The following is a 25,085-nucleotide window of genomic DNA, read 5'->3' as shown; positions in this document are numbered from 1 at the left end:
AGGTAACAACATCTTTTCCACCTACCAGTATTTTTATAAACAATGAGAAGCAAGGACAAGTGGTCAAAACTCATCTATACTTGTCAGAAATAGGGCTTTTCATATACGGAAAGGAGAATCTGGGAAGCCATCTTTGTTGCTATTTCTACACATACATACACACACACACACACACACACACACACACATACATGCAAATAATCAGTGTAGGTCTACTTTAGGATATAAGCTTGAAAACTCTGTCATCTACCATCTCTAACTCCCCTAAGATCTCAGTCAGATATTCTAGCATTGGTTTTTGTGGCAGGAGAATACTACAAACAAAATAGGGGCCCATTGGTTGGAAAATGGATAAACGTGCTGTTTGAATGCAATGGAATGTTTGGACAAATGTGGGAAAATTTATATGAAGTGGTTTAGAGACAAGTAAGCAGAATGAAGGAAATAGTGTGTTCATTGTTCAGTGTATACAACTGTATAAAGAAGAACAATAGAACAAAACTGAAATAGGTGTGGTTATAATGGCCAACTTTTGCCCTAGGCAAGGGATGGAGAAATGTAATTTCCTTCTTTGGTTGGAGTGGTGGGCTCTGGTGTGGAATGTTGCCTATGATATTAAGCTGCTTATTATTTTAGTTTTGCTTAACCATTTTTTCCCTTTGTTACAATGGTAGGATCACTGAGAGGAGGAATGTGGGGACACGTATGTCTAGAAATGACCAACGTAAAGAGCCAAAAGCACATCAGTAGAACTTTAAAAAATTTCACTAGGTAACCTTACTCCCTATGATAAAGCATCTGAGTAGGACTCAGATGGCCTCCATGCACATGGAATTAATATTGGGGGAGCCGGGAGAGTTGTTTATTATAGTTATTATTTTTCTTAAAATCACACTATATCCTCTCTTTTCTATACATCTTTCCTCCCCAACTCAAAAACCAACTTATCTGGTTGATGACTTTCCTGTGTATCTACTTTGATTTCTTTAGTCATCTCCATTCCTTTCCTTCTTGTTGGAATTTAATTTTAAGATTTACAAAGCATTTTCTTCAACATAACCCTGTGAGATAGATTTTTAGAGTATTAATATCCCTATTTTGCAGGTGTCAAAACCAAGTGTCTAAATGGGGAAGTAAATTGTACAAAGCCAGGTTGTGAACCCAGTGTAGACTGGGTTCTGAGTGTAAGACTCTTTCCACTATATTGTTGTTCAGTTGAGTCATGTCTGACTCGTCATGACCCATAGCACACCAGCCCCTTCTCTCCTCCACTGATGTGTTGGACGTCTTCTGACCTGAGGGTCTCATCTTCCAATCTTATATCTTTTAGCATTTTAATGTTGTCTGTAGTGTTTCCTTGGTAAAGATACTGGTGTGGTTTGCCATTTCCTTCTCCAGTGGATAGTCTTTTGTCAGAACTCTCTAGTATGACCTGTTTTATTTCAGTGAATCCTGCATGGCATAGCCCATAGTTTCATTGAGCTCTGCGAGTCTTTCTGCCATGACAAGGCTATGATCCAGGACGGGAATTCCACTATGCAATGCATTAAATACCCAGTTCAAATACCACCTCTCTTCCCATGTATCTTTCCCTGATTCCTCATTCATTAATTCAGTTAATACTTATAAATGTTCTATGTTGTGCAGATCATTGTAATATCATAGTTATGATAATAGTTAACATTTATATAGTGCTTTAAGGTTTTCAAATGTTTTTTACAAATATCATCTTATTTGATCATCCCACAGTTGTTAAGATGCAGGTACCATTATTACTCTCATTTTACAAATGAGGAAACTTAGGGAAATGATATTGAGTGACTTGCCCGGAGTTACTAGGTAGCAGAGGTTAGATTTGAATTCGGGTCTGATTCTTGACTATAGATCCAGAGCTCTATCTACTGAGCCACCCAGTGGCAAAGTAAGAATGTAGAAAAGACAGTCTGTACCCTCATACCAAATAGTGTAACAGGGCGAGGAGACACAGACACTGATACCTATAATATAAAATGTACGTGATAAGTGCATGTAACTATAGAGGCAATCTGTAGGATGGCAGTCTATTGGATGAGCTGCATTCAAGTAGTAATTATCTTCTGGATCACTTATACAAAGCTTTCACTTTGGTAAGATTTTTTAAAACATGTTTTCATTTTAAGTCAAGGAATAAAATGAAATTCCATTATGCTTTTCTTCTACCACTCTACAAAATTTCTATGATTATTCTCTTTTGGTTAATAACAGAAAATTTGGGCATAAATGGAGATATTCCCTGAGCTTTTTGTTTCTAAGTACCAGTATTTTACATCTTGTAACTTAGAAGATATGAAAATTACAGTCTGAATTTGGGTCTTAATTGCTGAAACTGTGTAGTTATAACAAATTATAACTATCTAGCCATCTAGCCTCCTCAGCATTAATCTAGATGATAAGCTTTCACTTATTAAAAGTAGTGGAGAAGCAGGACCAGCTAAGAGTGTGTGTAGAAGTGTTTTAGTATATACTTTGTCATATAAGACCAATATTATAGACCAAAGCTTCTTAAACTGTAAGTCATGACCCCATATGGGGTCACCTAGCTGAATGTGGGGGTTGTGAAAAATTTGACGACAGGAAAAGGTTATGTGTATTTATACCTGGGGTTGTATAAAAATTTATCAGGCAAAAATGAGTCAAGAGTGGAAAAGGTTTAAGAAGCCCTGTTATAGATCTTCCTACTATCTCATGCCAGGGACCAACATTACTTGTGAGTAAATTTCTTTGTAGGGATCATTTGTTTTTAATACCCAAATTACAGCATTAACTTGAATTCTTTCTAGTGTTCTCAGTGTGCCTAATCTTTTAAAATGCGTACTCCTACACTACCAGGAACAAAGTTGTTAGCTCTTCTATGGACTCATCTAAGATCTCAGTTTTAACTAATTCCAAGGTCTGGATTCTATTACACTGATGACACTGCACAATTAATATTCATGTTTTTAATATGCTCTTATTTCCTCCCCAGAGGGCATTAGGACATTCTAACATCCTGCCAGCTAGCAAATGCCTATATTCAATGGACATGACTTGCATTTACTTCTAATTGTCCATTCCTGGCCCACATCTTGTGTTCTAGGATCAGCCTCCTAGACCCTGTAATCTGTGAATGTGTGTGTTGGGCTAAAGTGGGGGTAGGAGTATATCTCAGCCTGATGAGCACTAATTGGCTTTTGCACTTGGCTCTCCCACTTACCAAATGACCTGCTGTGTGTTTTCTTGTGTTTTGTGCTGAAAGAAAAAAATAGCACACCATTTCATTTCCCAGTAAAAAAGAAATAAAATGTCAGCCTGCAGTTCATAGAAATTGTTTTTTTTTTTTCATTATATTTTTATTTTGGGGAAGTCAATATGTTTTATGTTATTCTTTAAGAAATAGACTGAACAATAAAAAATCATCATTGCTTTTAATTTAATTCAAAACATGTTTATTGTGTCAGTCTAATAGTACTAAAAAACTCGAATGAATCTGTGATACCATCCGTTTAGGAGTTCCTTCCAAAGATTCAGATTGCAGCTCATCCATTTTTGCCTGTCCTGTATGACTTTCATCTCTGTCTTTCTTCCTTCCAAGAATTCACCAAAGGGGTACACCTAAAATGGTGGAGGCCTTCCTCAATTTCCCCTGACATCATAAAGGTACCAGCAGAACACTGATGTCTTTCATTTGTCATTCCTCACTCTTGCCATGTCACTAATTCATCTTCTCTTTCTGGAATAGGACATTACATAATGTCCTTTAATGATTTCCTTTACTCCTTTCTTCTTCAGAGTTCCATATTGGCTATATGGCCTTGTGAATAGACTGAGCCTGTCTCAGGAGCACAAAGCTGACCAGTCATGGAGAGGCATATCACTAGTAGGCTGCCTGATAATGAAACTTTTTTGGCCACAGTAACCTATAAAAGAAAGATATCTAAAAGTTGGCATTTTAATTATTGGAAATTTCACTACAAAATATATAGCTTTGATAAAATTTTGGATAAACAATAGAATCGATACATTAAGACAGCAATTTGTCAGGAGTCTGTGCATTTTTATCATGAACTAGTATCTTTTTGTTCATTAAAATTTATTGAATAAATATAATGGTTAGCAATTTATATTTTAGGTTGAACTCCCACCACCCGATCTTGGACCAAGCTCTGCATTAAGCCAGACGCTAGCATTATTGCGTGAAGTTTTGGCATCTCATGACTCTTCAGTTGTGCCATTAGATGCTCGTCAAGCAGATTTTGTGCAGGTGTGTTGCCAATTCACATTTCATTATTAATTTTGCACTTCTGTTGCATCTTCTATTTAAGATTTAATGGCATGTATACAACAAAATTATTTTAACAACCTCTTTCTGTCACTTGGTTTTCTTTACAATAAGTCAGTTTATCAACTTTAGAAAGATAAGTTTGTTCAGTGATCATACAGCCACTTAACTTTTGTTTGTTTTTTTTGTGGGGCAATGAGGGTTAAGTGACTTGCCCAAGGTCACACAGCTAGTAAGTGTCAAGTGTCTGAGTCTGGATTTGAACTCAGGTCATCCTGAATCCAGGGCCGGTGTTTTATCTACTTCACCACCTAACTGCCCCAAGCTATTTAACTTTTAAAAATATTAAGGTTCATGGATGATGCCTTTAGACGTTTTCCTTGCAAATTTCTATATTTTTCCTTCTTTCTCTGTTTATTGATCCTGAAGTACTGTCTCTGGATTCCCACAACCTAGGAGCATAGAAACTTGCTTGTGAACCAAATAATGTACAAATTCTATTTCCTTTTCAACTTTCAGGTTTTATCATGTGTTTTGGATCCTTTACTCCAGATGTGTACTGTATCTGCAAGTAATTTAGGCACAGCCGACATGGCTACTTTCATGGTCAACTCCCTGTATATGATGAAGACAACACTAGCACTCTTTGAATTTACTGACAAACGCCTAGAAATGCTACAATTTCAGGTAAAATTCATGTTAAAATTATTTCTTATTGTAATGGATTTTTTTCTCCCAAGTAAGGGTTTTTAAATACTCTCAAGCTAATAAGCCTTTTACCTGCCACAAACTTAGAGATGGGTGGATGAAAAAAGTATTTTCCACATTTGATCAGGATCTTACTATGGAAGATAGAACTTCTCTGATTGCACAGAGGTAATCAGTATGTAGATTTCAGTCTCTGAACTGTAAATAATGTGATATACTTCTCAAAATCTGGAGCTACTACGGTAGGTGTTAGAAAGAGCAGATATATTTTTATCTAAGTGCAAACTAGTGTTAGGCAAAACATTAGAAATTGTTATACCATTCACACTAGTTCTGCAAACCAAATGGTTATCACTTAAGTTTTTCTCTGATGCTTAAAATAAATGAAATTGTAAAATATACTGTTATATAGAAGAGAGAAAACTTATGGGAAAGATCTTCTAGGCTTGGAAGCATTTGATAGTTGTTTGGCTATAATACTTGAGGGGGAAAAAAGGAGTCAAAGATAATGCTAAAGATAATGCCTGGGTGATTAGGATAGTAGTTCCACCAACAGAAGGAGAGAAGTTATGAGGAGGGACAGACTTTGTGGAGAAATATTGCTTCATATTGGGAACACGAGAGCTGTCCAAAAGTAGCATCAACAATCTTTTTTTGAGTTTGAAAGGTCAGAGAACATCTAGCTGGAGAAATCCAGCAAAGTGATCATTTCTGCAAAGTGCCCAACCAAGACCTTCCTCTGGCACACAAATTTCCTCTACCCTTCTATATAATGTTTTTATCTGTGCTACAAGAAGACTGACTTTTCTATGGCCTATTTTCACCCTGTAGACATATCAGTCATATCAGTGACAATTGATTGAATCATTTTCAAAGAATTACCACCAAACCCCTTCCTTTTTAAAAAATAGTGTCCTCTTTGCTTTGTTTCAGATTGAAGCACATTTGGATACACTTATAAATGAGCAAGCATCTTACGTATTAACCAGAGCAGGTCTGAGTTATATCTACAATGCTGTACAGCAACATAAACCGGAACAGGTAAGAGCATAGTTGTTAACAACTGTCTATTTTGTTGAAAACAGTGAGCCATTGATTTTCCTAATTATAGAGATTTTTTAAATGGGTCTGGTAATAGGGTAGTCAGCTAGAATTTTTCTCCCATACTCTAGACACTCCTTTTTTTTAATGAGAAAGCAAAGAATAAGAATTAAAAGTTGTATGGTAGAGTAGATAGAGAACTGGAATAGGAGTAGGAAGATCTGGATTCTAGACTTAGATCTCAAACTTAATATTAGTGGTATGACCTTTGCAATCCCCATGTGGTAAGCAGTGAATAAGAGGGTTTGGCTGGGAAAGAGTTCATATAAATCACAGGGAGTGACATATAATCAGCTTTCAAAGATAGACTGGGGCCTTATTGGGGAGGAATTTAAATGCTAGACTGATGATTTTGTGTTCTGTTTTTGTGGCCCTTAGTGTTTGCTGTGTGCCGGGCATTGTACCAAGCAATACAAAGAAAAGCTAAAAAAAAACCCCACCAGTCCCTACCTTCAGGCTGCTCACCTTCTAAAGAGGAAGATAATATGCCACAAACTTTATAACTATAAGATAGATGCAATATAAGTGGGAAGTAATCCCAGAGGGAAAGCATTAGCATTGTGGAAAATAGGGAAAGCCCTCTTGCCAAAAGTGGGATTTGAGCTTAAACTTCAAGAAAGCATGGGAGGTGGAGGTGAGGAGCAAGAACTTTCCAGGAGTCAAGTTAGGAGATGGAGCTGGTAAATGGTACACACGGAGGAGAGTAAGTGCAAGAGGACTGGAAAGGTAGGAAGGGGCTAGGCTATGATGTATGTTAAAATGCCAAACAAAGGATTTTATGTTTCTGTGAGTAGCTAATGTGGAGCCACTTGAGTGGGGCAGGGGGCAGGAGGGAAGCACAGTCTGACTTACACCTTTGGAAGGTGATCTGTTTGACACCTGAGTAGAGGCTGGACTGGAATAGAGAGATTGAGACAAGGACACCAATTAGAAGGTTACTGCAAGAGTCCAGCCATGAGGTGATGAGGGCCTGCATCGGGGTTTGACATGTTGGGAAGGAGGAAAAGACAATCCAAAACCAGATTGGATGAGTGGAGTTAGGTAAAATAATGGAAGAGTATGACACCAAGCTTGAGGGATGGTTGACTGAGAAGATAGGCATGCCTTCAGCAGTAATAGGGAAGTTGGGGAAAGGGACAATTTGGGGAAAGACAATGAGTTCTGTATCGGATATATTGAATTTGAGATGCCTTACAAACCAAACAATATGAAGTAAACAAGAGTCAATGAGATTAAAGCTCAGGAGAGAGCGATATAAATATCTAAGATTTGAAATTCTCTACATAGAGATGATAATTGTATCCTTTGGAACTATTGAGATCAACAAAGCATACAGCATTAAGGGAGAAAGAAAGAAGACCCAAGCAGTATGTCAGAGTAAATAGAATTTTCTTCTTGAAAAGACCTGGCTTTGAATCCTGTCTCTGCCAGTTAACTGATTCTATGAACATGGGCCATTTAATCCATATGAACTTCAATTTCTTCCTCTATAAAATGGGTCTTGTAATATCCCTACAACTTAATTCACAAGATTCTTGTGAGGCGACAGTGAACTCATGTATATAAAGTGCTTTTTAAACCATAAAGCACCATACAAATGTCAATAACAGTAGCAGTAATAGTAGTTGTTGCTGTTGTCAGTATACCCTACATGTGGAGCATAACTCTCAGCTACCAGTTTCTGAGTTCCTGGAAGCAAAAACAGTTTATAACCTCTGCATCCCTGAGACTCAGAATCTTTGATGGATTTGATTCGTCTTTAGTATAAGACCTCATCTGACTCAAATAACTAGTGACATAAAATAAAAGAAAATCAGCTAGTCAACCAATTCTTAAGAATTTTATAGAATACCTACTATATGTTAGACTTGTTGCATGATATTAAGTTGGACTCCCATCTTAACTTCCTCACCAAAAGTTTGCAGCCATTCCATTGGGTTTTTTTTTTGCCTGTAGAAATAATTCTATGATGCAAGCCAATAAAAAAATAGAATTTTGTATATGAAATTCTGGTTTTGCAGAAAAGTTTTTATGAAGAGATAAAGTTCACAAATCAAGTAAAGTCTTTTGGAATTTTCATTATTTAAACTTTTAAAATGCATGATTAACATCACCTCCCTGGGAGATTTTAAGGTTTTGTGAATATTGAATTTTGTGGGCATTATGAAAAAATTTTTTTCTTAGATTTAGTGATCCTTACAATCTGTTTGCATACTCTCTGGTGATAAATATGAGCTTTCCTTCAGTTTTTCATAGTGAATGTACAATTTTCTAATGCTTTTTAAAAATTCGTGTACAACATAGGACAATACAACCAGATTGATTCTGTGAGGATCTAGCTTTTGATTTCAGATGTAGAAAGCTTTTCTTTGACAAAGACTCTTTGCTGAAGTCTCATAGAGCATGGTATAGTGGAAGAGCACTTTTTTTAGAAACAGGGTCCTTGGAATCAAATTCCCCATTCTTCTGCTTACTACCTGTCTATCGTTGTGCAAATCACTTCACTTCTCATCTGTAAAATTAGGGGGTTGGAATCAATAAACTCCAGAGTCCTTTTCAGCTTTAATTCTGTGATTCTATGATCCCCATTTTCTCTGAACTCTTATGTCACTATAATACAATTTAGCATTTAATTACTTATTTTTGTGCATGGTTCACTTTTGCTTTAGGCTTGTTATTTTCTCCCCAGCAAGAATATAAGGTCCCTATAGATAAGACCACGTTTTACTAACTTTGTATCCCCTGCTGCTGAAAACGTAGTATTTAGTAAATATTTTTTGGCTGACGATTGACTAATTAAAAATGATTGTTATTTTACTAAAGGTACTGGTTCAGGATTTCTTTAAATAGGAGCCCCACTAGTGCATTTTAATGTTCATTTACAAATCATTAACTTCTTGATAGAGAGTTTGGGGACTTAAAAATTTGATAAAGCTAATTTAGTAAAGCCACATCTAATTGAAAATGAGAAATAAAAATAAAACAATTCCAAAATTATGTAAATAGGAAAATGATAATGATTTACAAAACATATTTTAATTGTAACTTTTTAGGAGCATATCTATTGAATTAAATGAGGTACATTGGTACCAGTCTTAAGTTACAGTTTAAGCAAATATAACCAAATTCTTTGTTTCCCTGAATTATTCATTGGAATCCATTTTTCATTAGTTTAAACAAGTGGCATTTTATAACAGATAACATTATATAATTAAATATAACTCATGGGAGGTAGATTATTTCTCCTATAACAGATACTTTAGCTGATTAAATGCAGTTATTCTAAGATATTAATTAAATAGATAAAGCAAGTCTGTAATATAAATTATACTTACTAACATATGACTTGCTTTAATAATTACCAAAAATACAAAATAAATGTGGGAATTTGAAAGATCACATTATGCATGTATAAATGGGATTGTGTGTTTCTGGCATCTAACAAGCCTTTACTTAAAATATGCTATTTCTTCTTTCTCATTTTACATTTTTACTATATTCAATGTTGAATTCAAATAAATTCAAACCCATATTCTGGGTTCTTAACCTTTTCTGTGTCATGGACCCCTCTGGCAACCTGGTGAAGCCTATGGACCCCTTCTCAGGATAATTTTTAAATTTGTAAAATAAAATACAAAGGAATGAAAAGAAAACCAATTATTTTGAAATGCAATCTAAAGATGGGAAGACTAGGAAGACTCCAATCATATGTGATCCATTGATCAATTATTTTGAATTATTTCAATAATTTTGAAGTAGTGATAGGAATAAATGATATTTTGCAACATCTACAACTATAAAGTGATATGAAAACACCTGTGATTTCTGTTGGTGACAAACCAGTACTGTGGCTTCTTGCCTAGCTTCATAAGTGACAGAAAAATTAAATTTCAATTAGAGTTTAGTGAAATCATAAATGTAACTTTTTTTTCTCGTCCAAGTTTATAGACTTTCTGAAATCTTTCTATAGAGCCCAGATTGAGAACTGTTGCTCCATACAAAAGGTGTCTAAATTCCCTAAGTTCAAAATGATATTCTTTGAACATATAGCGCTACGAATGGGCTGCTTCCTGACAGACTTGAATAAAGCCCAACCTGCTTGCCCCAGACCCCAGCCATGGCCTGAAACTATGAAGTACATGTGTCAGGGAGCTGAGGAAGGATTATGTTCCAGATTTGCAGAGCCATTTGTACATAGATGTTGTTGTTGTTTGTCCTTTGTTCTCGAAGAAGAGGTGATGTCATGACTTGCAATGAATTGGATTTAAGTGAGGCAGGTCTGTGCAGAGTCATTAGCCTCACTCTGCTCCAGAACCATCTGGGTCCAGTGACAAGATGTACATTAGGATAACTGGAGATGGCCCTGGATGCAGTGGGAGACCTTGACCTTTAAGGTCCTTCCCAGATCTCAATTTGCCTGAGACAGTGCCCATTTAGTGATTAAGGCTAGGTAAGGGGGCATCTAGGTGGTACAATGGATAAAGCACCAGCCCTGGATTCAGGAGGACCTGAGTTCAAATTCGGCCTCAGACACTTGACACTTACTAGCTGTGTGACCCTGGGCAACTCACTTAACCCTCATTGCCCCTCAAAAAAAAAAAAAGGTAAGAAGCTAGGCAAAGAGTGGCCTCCTTTACCTAGTCAAACAAATAAATAGTCAAAACAAATAAATGAATGAATGAATGGAAAAGGAAGGGATAGGCAGGAGAGAAAGGCTTTCAGGGTTTCTGGCCAAAACAGAAGCAAATGCTATTTACACTCACTCTGCACCATTAAGTGGCCAAACATTGGCCATTGAGACTTGGGCTGGGACCTATTGTTGACTGCGGGGGAGAGAAAAGGAATATTGAGTATAGAGCCAACTACCAGGTCACTTTGATGAAACAGAGTGAAGGAAAGAAAGTAATATGAAATCAGACTGCCAAGGTAGGTAGGAAACAGGTTGTAGAGGGCTTTTAAGGTTAGGCTGAGTAAGTTGTGGTTTATTCTAGGGGCAATTGGGAGCCATGAAAATCTTTGAGTATGGGGAGGTTATTTGGCAAAATCTGTTATTTGTAATACTTCTTCTTTTTTTTTTTTTTTTAGTGAGGCAATTGGGGTTAAGTGACTTGCCCAGGGTCACACAGCTAGTAAGTGTTAAGTGTCTGAGGCTGGATTTGAACTCAGGTACTCCTGACTCCAGGGCCGGCGCTCTATCCACTGTGCCACCTAGCTGCCCCTTGTTTTTTGTTTTTTTTGTTTTTTTTAGTTGTAATACTTCTAAATCATTTAAGCCTGGGCAAAATATTCATTCTGGAAAATTGAAAGTAGGAACCAATCTGCAAATGGCAGAGTTCCACAATAATATATATTTTAAAATTAGATGTATGATTTCATCAGTTTGAGGAGCTCCTGGTGAAAAACTTCCCATAGCAATGTAGTTTGGCAACTTCTCTTCCATTCAAAGTCTTAGAGTTGTCCCTGTCACCAGGAAGTTAAATGATTAGCCCAGAATCAAACATCTAGTATGTGTCACAGGCAGGACTTGAACATAGGTCCTCCTGTATTTTAGGCCACTATTTCTTTATCCCACTATACTGTGCTGCCTTTGTTCTATATCATCGAAATGAGAGCTTCTTAAACTGTGGGTTGTGACCTCATTTGGGGTCATGTAACTGAATGGGGGTTCTGTAATTGAATGTGGAGGGGTCATGAAAAATTTAGCAACAGTAAAAAGTTATGCATACCTATTTTATAAAACTATATATCTATAGTCATGTAAAAATTTCTTGGGTGAAAAGGGGTCGCAAGTGGAAAAAGTTTAAGAACCCCTGACCTAACTTACATCTGTCTTTGCTTGCCTTTCTTTAGGGTCCCTTAGCTAATTTGCCGAGCCTGGATTCAGTATCACTGAAGGCAGCAATGGTAAGAAAACCATAGTTTCATTGTGTTTCTTGAAGGCTTTTCTCTTTAATGATGTCTCCCTACTAGATATATTTTTTTGTCTGCCTATAACATATAGCATTTATATTGGTCTGAGAACAGTTACATAGCTGATATTTCATTGACTCAGACATTTTCATATCTTTATATACTACACATACTGAAACATACAGTGTTCTGATAGAACCTAACATACTATATTTTTAATATAGTGTTATACTAATATACTCCCTAAAACATAATGAATGCTGATATACCAATACTCAGATATATACAGTACATACATATGCACTGATTGTTATGACATTTAAATAATTGCATATTGGTACATGTGTGCACATGATTACTCATCCCAGTCACATCCAAGCACAGAGCCATATTTACATGACCTCCCACATTCAACATTTTAAGATAGTAGAACTTAAATTTAAGCTAAATATATTTTAAAGGTAACCATCAATTATATTACATCAGCATACTATAATTTGTAAGTATATCAAAGTATTTACAAACTTTATAACATTGGTAAGCTGAATTTGGGGATTTTATTAGTATGGAAGGAGTATTGGCTTTGGAGTCAAAAGACTTGGGGTCTTACCTCTGATATTGTCTGTAAGTCTTTGGGGAAGTCATAATCTCATTTGTCTCAGTTTATTTCTCTTTAAAATGAGAGTCTTAGACTATGTGATCTTTAAGAACTCTTCCAACTCTGTCTATAATTCTATGATCCCTAAGATTTTTGTCCTTGGAAAGATATAATAAAATGGTAGTGTGATAGAAGGTCAGAACCTTAAATTTTTGTTTCTCAGGCAATACATAGAAGATTAAATAAAGCTTTTCACATATATTTTCTATTTTAAAACTACTACAGGGGCAGCTAGGTGGCGCAGTGGATAAAGCACCAGCCCTGAATTCAGGAGTACCTGAGTTAAAATCAGGCCTCAGACACTTGACACTTACTAGCTGTGTGACTGTGGGCAAGTCACTTAACCCCTCATTGTGTTGCAAAAAAAAAAGAAAAGAAAAGAAAAACTACTACACATAAACATTCATCTATATGGAGTTAGGGAAAATAAAATTGGTATCGGCAACTCAGTACTATAGAAACAACTCAAATATGCATCTATGTCCATTAATGTGGGTATTCCCTCCAATTCTGCAGATTGAAACCCATCCACAAGTGCCCATTCTGTGCAGTTCTTATCCACAGCCTTCAAAATGTTCCCCTGCAGTATCCTTCAAGTGTACAAAGGGGGTCTTCTTTGTTTTATCACAGCATCATGAGGATCAATATATATATAAATATATATCAATATATATAAAGCATGATATAATTGCTATATGTTATTATTATGACAATGAAATATATGTCCTGTCTAGTAGTTAGCCTTTGCTAACCCATCTCTTAAGCTCATATATTTCTTTAGTGATATCCTTTATACTGCTTCTTATTTGTAATGTATTGAAACTATTTTCAGAATTCCATTGCTCTTTGAGTGCCTTTCAGTTCCAGTTTTCAGAGAATATAGTTTCATGACTTGTAAAATCTGACAGCACCAGAAGAATATTATAAGATATAAAAATGCGTACAAAAAGATGAGGCTAGAACAAAATTTCCCAATTAATAAAACCTCTAATAGTTGTAATCATACTACAAGAACAAGGAAGAGGCAAGTATAGCCTCAATCCTGAATTGTGAAATCCCTAGAATTAATACTGGTTCTTTGGGCTGTTCAGAATTGAGCAGCCGAGAGAAAAGAAAAATATAAAATCATGATGTCAAGAAAAATAAAAGGAGAAACCACATTATGCTTACAAATACCATAGAAAATGAACCACTCTACAAACATATCTGCAACAAATGGCATAGCATCAAAATTCACACAAAAAAGCTAACCATATTGAAAAAAGATAGAAATAATTACACAGTAACTATAACAAACTTGAATTTTTTTTCAGAGATAAATAGATCTAACAATGCTAAACAAAAAAAAGGAAAATGTAGAGCTGATAAAATTATTGAACAATTCAGAGCTGTGAGATTTAAAATTGGATATTAGATCATAAATCTCCCCTACTTAACCTTTCCCTTAATTTATCTCCCAAACTAGTAAATGGAAGCAGGTTTTGGTTTTCTAGATAGACCTTTTTATTTATAGTTATGATAGTCACAAGGTGATGTTGGTTAGAAGGATAGGAAAGTAGAAACACAATACAAATCGTCTTAAGTCTAAGCTTAGTCTATATTCCTTATAACAACTCACCAAACCGACAAGGCCACCAACCGACAAGGCCACCTTTGGAGAGAGAGTCCGTGCCGCGCCGTCAGGAGTCCCGCCAAGCAGGCAAAAAAAGGCCTCTCTCCTTTTCTCCACCCCGGAAGTCAAAAAACCCGGCAGGCAGTCTGACATGCGCAGCAGGCGGACTGTACCCGGCAGGCAGTCTGACATGCGCAGCAGGCGGACTGTTCATCTCCTCCCCAAAAGGGTGGTCCTTGAAAAACTGGCGTCTTTCAGTTATCCTAACCGACTGTTAAAAACTTTCATATTTTACCACATTTCCCCCCTTTGCTTCCTCAAGAAACGGAATGTTTCCTTGATGGAACAGTAAAAAGAATATAATAACTTTTGCTGACTAATAATATGCGAACAACAATACAGAAAAGGAAGAGAGGAAAGTTTTGTCCAGAGGGGCGATTTTTTTTTTTCCTCATGAACCGACGCTTTGACATTAGTCTTGCAAAGGGAGAGCCTCTGCAGAGAGTACATGTTACAGATAGTATATAACAGAAAGGAGATAGTAAAAGCTAATAAAGCAAAACAGTTCATATAAAGTCTCTGAGTTCTCTTGTCTTCTTGAAGTGGTAAGATGTCATCAGGAGGAAACTGGATTCTGGTCTGGAAAACTGGATTCTGGACTCTGGTCTGGATTCTGGATTCTGGTCTGGATTCTGGACTCTGGACTCTGGTCTGGAAAGCTGGATTATCTTCTTTAACTGTTTGAATTGCTGTATTTTTAAAACCTTAGCATAGCATTGTCAATGATCAAATTAATAAATTCCATTACATTCCCTCCTTTATATGGTTAGACTTGTAATAGAGGGTTGAGGTAGTTATGCAATGTGTAACACTTTTTACCACCATGTGTCTGGATCAAAGCCAAATTTAGTATGTGTTCATGACACCTGAAAATGTTATGGAAAGGTTATCATACCATATCTCATGGTTCTGAGACAGCCAGTGATTGTGCTAGGCCACAGGTGAATTCAACTGAGTGAGATAAAAAGATAAATAAGTTCAGTTAAATTAGGAGGGAGAGAGGATGAATACTGGACTGTGCCTAGTAATTGTGCTCTACATAGTCACCATCATAAGCAAACCATGGACTTACGTATACCTGTCTCTCCTTTTGTTGCACATATATTCTCTCCAGGGCCTGCGTCAGAGTTCACAGCAAGTTAGTCTCTGAAATGATAAGTTTCCATATTTCTGAAATCTCATTAATTTCACCAAAGACAATATGATGGTAAAAATGTGTGCTATGCTGCATAACTGAGAATATATTAGTGATATATACAATAATTCCAAACCATACCCAGAGTATAATGACATATAAATAATAAACGAATGTAAATAGCTGATTATATTAGACATTGTTACATAATCTTCTTTTAGACATTATTACATAATCTTCTTTTAGCAAGTAGACCACAACAAAACTCATTAGAACTCATGGTTCTCTCAAAAAGAAAGAGTAAATAAAAAAAAAGAAGAATTCTGGTAGCTTCTGAGGCCCGATAGCCTCACCCACAGCATATACTTAAAATGTCTTTGAATAATCACTTAGTTTACAAAATTTAGTTTTAAAGAAAAGCAAAAGAAACAAAAGTTAAAAAAAACCAAAGCAAAACCAAAAATAAAAAATAAAAAGCAAAAGATTCGCTAAGCACCCTTTTGTGCTCTTAAAGAACTTAAAGGTGCAGTCAATTCCAGGTCTTTTCAGTGCCTTTCAAAAGTCAAAACAAAAACAAAAAAACCCAAAAATTAATAAAAAAAAAAAATAGTTGAGGTAGGCCAGAAAACTAGGCCATGTACTTCAGTGCTTTTGCCTGTAGAAGGAAATGCTTGTTAAATTATAAGGTATTTAAGCTGCTAGAGTTTGGGGTATGCCACATTGTTTTAACTGGTTCCCCAATTCTCTGCATGCCAAAGTGGCAGGGGTTTCTGAATTGTCATTGATCTTTCTAATGCTGTCATAATGTTCTTTATGGTAGAAAATGTGGAGTTCTCTAGCATTAGTTTTGTCTGTGCCACTGATTTTCAATAAAGGCTGATTTAATTGATGAACCACAACATTCAGCTGATGCTGCTTAGCAAATGCTACAATTGTATCATTTCCTCCCCACTTTCCAAATTTCTTTAATTCATCAACATATTCTTCAAAAGGGGAGTCATTTACTATAAAAGACTCAAACTCTTGTCTATGGTTAATCATATAAGAAGCAGCTTCTTGTCTGTGTCTGAGATGATTTCTACAGTGACCTTCTAGCTGGTCTGCTAAAGCCCTAAAAAGGCAATTTCCGTCTCCTGATACTTTACGAAGACTGAGTCCCAAAGCATTTAACTGATCAGTGGGATTCTTAAATGGGAACTTCCTGTTTCCTCTGAACTTTCTTTGCTCTTTAACAGTTGCTATCGTTAGGGTTTTTACCTCTTTAGCGTCTACCTCAGGTCTATCTGAAATCTCTTCACCTATGAATGGTGCAGGCTTTATATGAGAGCAATGAATCCATGAGTCTTTTTCACCAATTTTAATGGCAGTAGGAGTTGTCAATAATACCTGAAAAGGTCCTTCCCAGGCAGGTTGAGTTCCACTGGTTCTCTGAAAATTCTTTACATATATTTTATCTCCTGGGTTGAAGTTATGCAATGAAAAGTCTAATGGTCCTGCCTGGACCACAGCTCCTGCCTCATGGAGTTCACGTAGCCTGGTCTGTAATTCCTGTATATAGGAAGCAACAGAAGTATCACCTCCCACCAGTGATGTATAAACTGGGGAAAAAGTTTTAGCTTGGATAGGAGGGTGACCAAAAAGCATTTCATAAGGAGATATATGAAGTTCTCCTCTTGGTCTACTTCGTAGATAGAATAATGCCAATGGTAGAACATCAGGCCATTTCAAATGGGTTTCAGTACATAATTTGCCAATCATACTCTTAAGCTCTTTATTCATACGTTCGACTTGGCCTGAACTTTGTGGATGGTAGGGCGTGTGGAATTTTGGAGTCACTCCCAAGAAAGAGTAGATTTGGGATAAAATCGAATCAGTGAAATGTGTGCCTTTGTCAGAATCGATGCGGGCTGGTGGGCCAAAACGAGGTACTATCTCTTTAAGAAGAATTTTGGCAACAAAGGCAGCTGTGGCTCGGGGGCTGGGAAAGGCCTCCACCCACCGAGTGAGCTGATCAACTATAACAAGGCAAAATTTATAATGTCCTGCTTTTGGCATAGTAATATAATCAATTTGTAAGTGCTCAAAAGCTGTATATGCTAGAGGACGCCCTCCATAAGCTTTGGACTTAAAAGCATACTGATTATAAGACTGACATGTGGAGCAGCCCGAGCAGATTCGAGATGCTGTATTAGTCACACCTGGTGCTATCCAGGTTCTCTTAATAGAGTCTACAATGCCTTGTGTACCAAAATGGCCTTTTCTGTGAACAGAGAGGCATACCTGGTGGTAGAATTTCCGGGGAAGAAATGGCTTACCTTCCGGAGACACCCAGATGCCATTGATCTGTTTCGCCTTAAATTTCTTTTTCCACTTTTCTACTTCAGAATCGTCATAGGTTAGGTTGGAAGGAATATCCTCAGAAGGTGAAAGGTTAAATACATGTTCAGGAGCTTCTAATGCAGCAAGCTTGGCTGCAGAATCGGCTCGTGCATTTCCCTTTGAAACAGGGTCACTATTCCCTGTGTGGGCAGGGCAATGTACAACGGCTAGGGAAGAAGGCAGTTTTAGGGCATCTAAGAGGTCCTTGATAAGGTCCCCATTGGCAATAGCCTTGCCCGAGGATGTTAGAAAGCCTCGTTGACGCCAAATCATACCAATAAAGTGGCATATGCCAAAGCCATATTTCGAGTCAGTAAAAATGGTGGCACTCTTATCTTTAGCTATATTACAGGCCTGTGTAAGAGCCACAAGTTCAGCAGCCTGTGCACTAAAATGGCAAGGCAGAGAAGCTGCCCAGAGGGTGTCATAATCAGAAACTACAGCAGCTCCAGTAAAACGGGTTCCCTCTCTCATAAATGAGGAACCATCTGTATAGAGGACAAGATCAGGATTTTCTAAAGGTGTATCAAAAAGATCATCACGGGGTTTTTCAGCCATATCAACTAAAGAAGCACAGTCATGCAACGGTTCCCCCGAGAATGGTAAATTAGGGAGTAGTGTTGCTGGATTAAGAACTGTGCAGCGTTTTAAAGTGATATTCTCATTACCTAACAGGGTTATTTCATACTTAGCCAGCCTTTGATCTGAAAAGGCTTGTGTCCTGTGACGTAGTAAGAGAGCCTCCACTTCGTGAGGGCATTGCACAGTTAGAGGGTTACCTAGGACCAAATCAGAGGCTTTTTCTACCAAAAGGGCTGTGGCCGCCACTGCTCTAAGGCAAGGTGGCACTCCAGCCGCTACAGGGTCCAGCTGAATTGAATAGTAGGCTATAGGACGCTGGTTAGGCCCCAGTGACTGAGTCAGGACTCCAGAAGCCACCCCCCTTTGTTCATGCACAAAGAGAGTGAAAGGCTTACTATAATCTGGCAGTCCTAGGGCAGGTGCTGATAACAAGGCCCGTTTTAATTCTTTTATGGCTGAGAGATGCTGGGGATCCAACTGTAAAATGTCTGGAACAGAACTTTTTGTAAGAGCTATGAGGGGTTTAGTAATTTCACCAAAAGAGGGTATCCATTGTCTACAGTACCCAGCTGCTCCCAGAATGGCTCTCAACTGCCTCTTAGTAGTGGGGGCAGAAAGTTGTTGAATGGCCTGGACTCGCTTAGAAGAGACAGAGCGAGTTCCAGCAGCCAAAATAAATCCTAAATATTCTACCTGGGGCAAACACCATTGTACCTTTGTCTTAGAAACCTTGTGTCCTCTCTTGTGCAGCTCCAGCAGTAAGTGACGGCTATCTTCCTGACAAATTTCAGCATTAGGAGAGGCCAAAAGTAAGTCATCAACATATTGTACTAGTGTGGAGGCTTTAAAGGTAATAGAGGCCAGATCCTGCTGTAAAATTTGGGAAAATAATGTGGGACTGTCTACAAATCCCTGTGGGAGTCTAGTCCAGGTCCACTGTCTATTTTTCCAGGTAAAAGCAAATAAATATTGGAAGTCCTCATGTACTGGTATGGAGAAAAAGGCAGAGCAAAGGTCTACCACTGTGAAACATGTAGATTCATAGGGAATTGAGGAAATTATCATAGCCGGATTTGCGACTATAGAATGTCTAGGAATAACATAATTATTAATCGCTCTAAGATCTTGCACAAAGCGATAAACAGGTTTACCATCTGGCCCAGGCTTGGGTTTTTTAACTGGCAAAATGGGAGTATTGCATGGAGAGTGATGACATGGAATAATAATACCCTGGCTTTTCAAAGCCTCAATTATAGGGGTGATCCCTTCTATTGCTTCCCTAGACAATGGATACTGTGGAATGGAGGGGGGTGGTCCCCCCTTAACTTTAAAGGTAACAGGCATGGCAGACTTAAGGAGCCCCACCTCATTAGGGGATGAGGCCCATAAAGACTCAGGAATGTCAGAGGGGATTTTGGATACCTCCCCTGCTGTTCCTTGAGCTTCTGTAAGTAAAATTGGTAATAAATGAACAGTATCCTCTGGCAATTGTAAGGAGACAGCCCCATCTGGAGCACAAGATATGGTTGCTCTAAGCTTGCAAAGGAGATCACGACCTAATAAATTTACAGGGGCATCAGGCATGAGTAAAAATGAATGTTCTACTGTTAAGGGCCCCATAGATACCATGCGAGGATTCAATTTTGCCACTCTCTGGCTCTTTCCTGAGACTCCCACTACATTCAAATATCCTACAGGTCTACACCCAGCATCTGGTTTGCTTACTAATACTGATTTAGAGGCTCCTGTGTCTAGCAGACAATCATAATAAGTCTCCCCCACTTTTAAGGTGACATGTGGTTCATTACTCTGGGGAGGTGAATGGACTGGCACAAGTGCATTCAAAAAATCCGGATCTGGGAATATATGGCTTTCATTATCTATGTTCCATTCCTCCCCAAGACACCATCATTCCTGTGTCCTCTTCTGAGGGGGGTCTTGGTTACCATTATTCTGGTACTGCCTTTCTGTATTCCTCCAAAAAGATCTATTTCTATTTTGATTTCGCCTGTAATTAGAATTAGAATTTCTTCTCCAAGTCCTACATTCTCTCAATTCATGCCCCTCCTTACGACAGTAACAACACACCTTAGTGTCCTTGCTCCGGTATCCACATGGCTGACTAGTAATCGCTGGTGCCAGAATGCTCTGTTTAGGGTGATCTGGATCTTCCTCACGTGAGTCAAAGACATAATTTGCAAGTTCCTTAATTCTATCTACTGAGAGATTTCTCCAGTCTGGACATTGTTTCAGAAAGTATCTGCGTATTTCTGGCAGTGAATTATAAACAAATGTGTTGAGAATGATACAGGAATCTCTTAAATCTACTGGATCCAATCTGGTGTACTGTCTAGCGGCCTCACAAAGTCTATCATAAAATCTGTTTGGTCTTTCATTAGCCTCCTGAGGTAGGCTTAAAAATTTCTGCCAGTTTTCTGGTTTTCTAGAGCAAGATTCCATTCCCTTCAGAAGTGTTTCTCTAGCATCTTTTAATCTTTGGAAATCCCTATCATCATTATAATTCCACTCTGGATCCTTTAGAGGCCATTCCACATTGGCCTTACCTTTCGCAACAAGGGCATTTCCTGCTGAGATAACATCTGTAATCTCAGTTGGGGACAGTAAAGTTTCCAAAAGGCAAGTAACATCAGCCCAACTGGGTTGATATGCATTAAATATAGTCCTTAACTGTGAAATTACAGTGTTAGGATTTTTCTCAAAACTAGGGATGATTGATTTCCATGCGCTCAAGTCACTTGGTCTAAAGGGGCTATATTTTCTGACTTGAATTGGCACTCCCTTCTTACTATGTTCTATAGCTTCCTGCAGAGGGAGTAGTTTCTGCTGATCTGATTCTGAACTTGGATCATCTCTAGTAGAAACAGCCATTTTGAGGTCTCTCTCCATATGTGAGAATTTCATTTCGAGGTCTCTCTCCATATGTGAGAATTTCCCCCATATCATAACAATGATAATAACAAAAACAATGATAATAACAAAAACAAAAAAAAACCAAAAAAAAATAAAATCCTTAGTCGTATGAACTATGGATGTGGTATTAAAAGGTATTTCAATTGCAGGCATAAAATTTCTACTTATATTAAACGTATTTTCCCAAAGATTCTCACGTATACTATTATACAAAAAACTTTTTGCTGCCTGAATGAGGAAAAAACCAATAATGTTATGAAGGACCATTGAGTAAACTATTCCTCTAAGTCGGGATGTTATGCTGTCCCAATACATTCCGATGAGAAAAATCAAAGGGATAGTAGAATATTCGAGCATCTTGCCCTTTAAACTGGGCTGGCTTTTCTGTTTAAAGCAAGACTCTTAGAGGCTTAAAGTCTTTAAGGGAGATTAGACAAAGGGAAAGTCCGTGGGGGGGGGGGGGTAATTTGGAAAATCCACCGAATTGGCCGGCTTATGGCCAAACTAGGGAGGGTGGGAGGGTCCTTAAGGTCCCTTCGGGTTCGCCAAACTGTGAGATTTAAAATTGGATATTAGATCATAAATCTCCCCTACTTAACCTTTCCCTTAATTTATCTCCCAAACTAGTAAATGGAAGCAGGTTTTGGTTTTCTAGATAGACCTTTTTATTTATAGTTATGATAGTCACAAGGTGATGTTGGTTAGAAGGATAGGAAAGTAGAAACACAATACAAATCGTCTTAAGTCTAAGCTTAGTCTATATTCCTTATAACAACTCACCAAACCGACAAGGCCACCAACCGACAAGGCCACCTTTGGAGAGAGAGTCCGTGCCGCGCCGTCAGGAGTCCCGCCAAGCAGGCAAAAAAAGGCCTCTCTCCTTTTCTCCACCCCGGAAGTCAAAAAACCCGGCAGGCAGTCTGACATGCGCAGCAGGCGGACTGTTCATCTCCTCCCCAAAAGGGTGGTCCTTGAAAAACTGGCGTCTTTCAGTTATCCTAACCGACTGTTAAAAACTTTCATATTTTACCACAGAGCTGAAATACTGATGGAGCATTTATTAAGTGCTTAGTATGTGACATGGTATATTGTGAATGGCAACAGTAGAGAATATACCTATTTCTTAGCACTATATAGCACCTTTAAAAAAAGAAAACACGTTCTAGACCTCTACAGCTACTTCTACATGTTTGATCCTTTGAGAGCAGAGGAAAATTATATAAATAAATGTTAAAAAAGAGAAATATTAATAGCTAACATTTATATAATATCTACATTTATATATCACTTTAAGGCATTCAACAAACTTTACAAATATCATGTTTTATCCTTACGATGACCCTGGGAGGTAGGTGCTATTATTATTTCCATTTTACAGATGAGAAAATTGAAGCAGACCTTACCTAGGGTCACGTAGCTAGTATCAGACCTTACTACATGTAATCAGTGTGCTAGCAGAAACTCAAAGATTGCTTACAAAATAGGGAATAGATCTGTGATTTCATTGGTATATAAAATACCTAATTAAGCCAGTCCTAGAAAATTAAATTGAGTAAACCATAAAGGAACTAGCAAAAGAAAAAATAATCAGTTCCAGATGGATTTATAGATCAGTTCTCAAATATTTAAAGACCATTTAATACTATTGCCACAGAGATTCTCAAAAATATAAGAAAGCAAGCACTCTATCAAAGTTCTTTTATGAGACATATATAGTCTGATAACAAACAAGGATAAAGTGAGAGAGAGAAAACTATCGATCAGCATCAACAATGGATATTAATTCAGAACTTTTAAATAAAATCCTTGTATAAATACAATAAATAAAATCCTTGTAATATATAAAAATGAACATATAAATATATTATAAATATATAAATATGTTAAATGAATATATAAAAATGAGTGAATATATAAAATATATAAGTGAATGAATATATTAAAAAATCCAAAAATATATCCTGTTGACCAATGTGGATTTATATCTGGGAGATAAGGATAGTTCAATATTAGGAATACAATTAAGATAATAATATTTTTAAAAAACCACCCCAAACCACATGTAATCATCAATTAGATGCAGAAAAGGCCACTGCCAAAGCTCCAAGCAAACTTTTAGCATAGATATAGAAGGGCCATTTTTTTAAGATAAAAAGGATGTGCATATTATGTTGTGTTTGTATCTAGAATTATATTCAGTGGAGAAAAACAAAAAGCTGTCCTAGTGAATATAGGAATAAAGCAAAGATGCTTCCTGCCCCCCTTGTTATTTGGCATACTTCTAAAAATGCTAGCAATTGCAATAAGATGAGAGAAATTAAAGGCACAAATATTGGCAAAACAAAGATAAAAGTATTTCTCTTTGCTTATAAACACAATTTAATTTGAAGTCAGCTAGTCAAGTCATAAAGATTTATTAAGCTCTTACTATGATTTAGGCACTGTGCTAAGAGCCACGGCTATAAAGAAAGGTCATTAAAACAGTCCCCACTCTCAAGGAGCTCAGTCTAATGAGGGAGAGACAATATCAAACTATGTAGAAATAAGATATATTCAGCAATCTCAGAGAGGAGGCACTACGATCAAGTAGGATAAGTAAAGTCTTCTTTCAGAAGTAGGGACTTGGATGAAGCCGTGGAAGCCAGTAGGTGAGGAGGAGCAAGTGTTTCTTCCTTGGGGGACAGTGGAGGACAGAGTAGGCATAGAGTAGGGAGATGTGGTGCCATAGGGGAAGAACAGTGAGGCCAATGTCACTAGATCCCAAATAGCAAGTTTCATATTTGATCTTGGAAGTAATAGGGAATCACTAGAGTTTGTTAAATAGGGGATGACCCAATCTCAGATGTGGCTTTACAAAGATCAGTTTGACAACTGAGTAGAGAATGAACTAGAATGACAAGAGATTAGCATAAGCAAAGAAAACAAAACAAAACAAATATCCAACTAATCAAAATAATAACTTCAGTACAATAACAGTAATACCAAATATGTTCTCAAAAATAATCAGAATTTCTAAGACCAATGACAAAGCACAAAAGGAAATAATATAGATGTAATTCTCATTTGAAATAACTCTAAAATGCAAAAAAAAATCTCAGTCTAAGAAGATATGCTAAAAACTTTTACAAATACAAAACACTTTTTCTATAAATTAAAAAGATTGTAAGTAATTGGAGGTATGTTCATTGCTCTTTGTTGAGCCATGTCATTATAATAAAAAAGAGATAGTTCTTAATTTGATAGCTATAACACAAAATATATAAACTACAAAGAGGTTACTTTGGGAGGGAAAGACACCTACACTCTCACAATGAAAAAGTAGAAATAAAGGAGGAAGAGTACTCCCAAACCTCATATTATAAAGCAGTAATCATAAAACTCTTTAATACTATATTTTAATAGAAAAGTAGATAATTTAAAAAGTATAAAGAAAAATTAGAAACAACTGAAGTCAATAACCCAGTGTTCCATAAATCTAAAAACATAAGTTACTGTGGGAAGAACTCCCTTTTTTAACAAGGACTGTTAAGAAAACTGAAAAGCAGCTTGTCAGATATTAGGTTTAATCCTACATCTTACATATCAAAACAAACTCAAAATGCATATGCAACCTAAATGTAAATGGTCACATTATAAAAATTATAAAGAACAAGATCACATGAGTTTCATATTTATGTTGAGGATGAGAATTGTTAACCAAAGAAGGGATAGA

The 25,085-nt window shown here is 37.1% G+C and overlaps 1 protein-coding gene across 1 annotated transcript in view; it reads left to right on the top strand.

Annotated features, from left to right (window-relative positions):
- Positions 1–25,085, top strand: part of COG6 (component of oligomeric golgi complex 6) — a 144,310-nt gene that overhangs the window by 97,230 nt on the left and 21,995 nt on the right. Inside the window, 4 exon segments of the mRNA XM_043997486.1 lie at positions 4,148–4,279; positions 4,817–4,984; positions 5,939–6,046; positions 11,957–12,010. Of these exon segments, the coding sequence (XP_043853421.1) occupies positions 4,148–4,279; positions 4,817–4,984; positions 5,939–6,046; positions 11,957–12,010 (462 nt within the window).

Source organism: Dromiciops gliroides, chromosome 3 (assembly GCF_019393635.1).
Source record: "Dromiciops gliroides isolate mDroGli1 chromosome 3, mDroGli1.pri, whole genome shotgun sequence".
NCBI classification, from domain to species: Eukaryota; Metazoa; Chordata; class Mammalia; order Microbiotheria; family Microbiotheriidae; genus Dromiciops; species Dromiciops gliroides.
The sequence above is the reverse complement of the archived record's forward strand: the minus strand, read 5'-3'. Positions and strand labels throughout refer to the sequence as shown.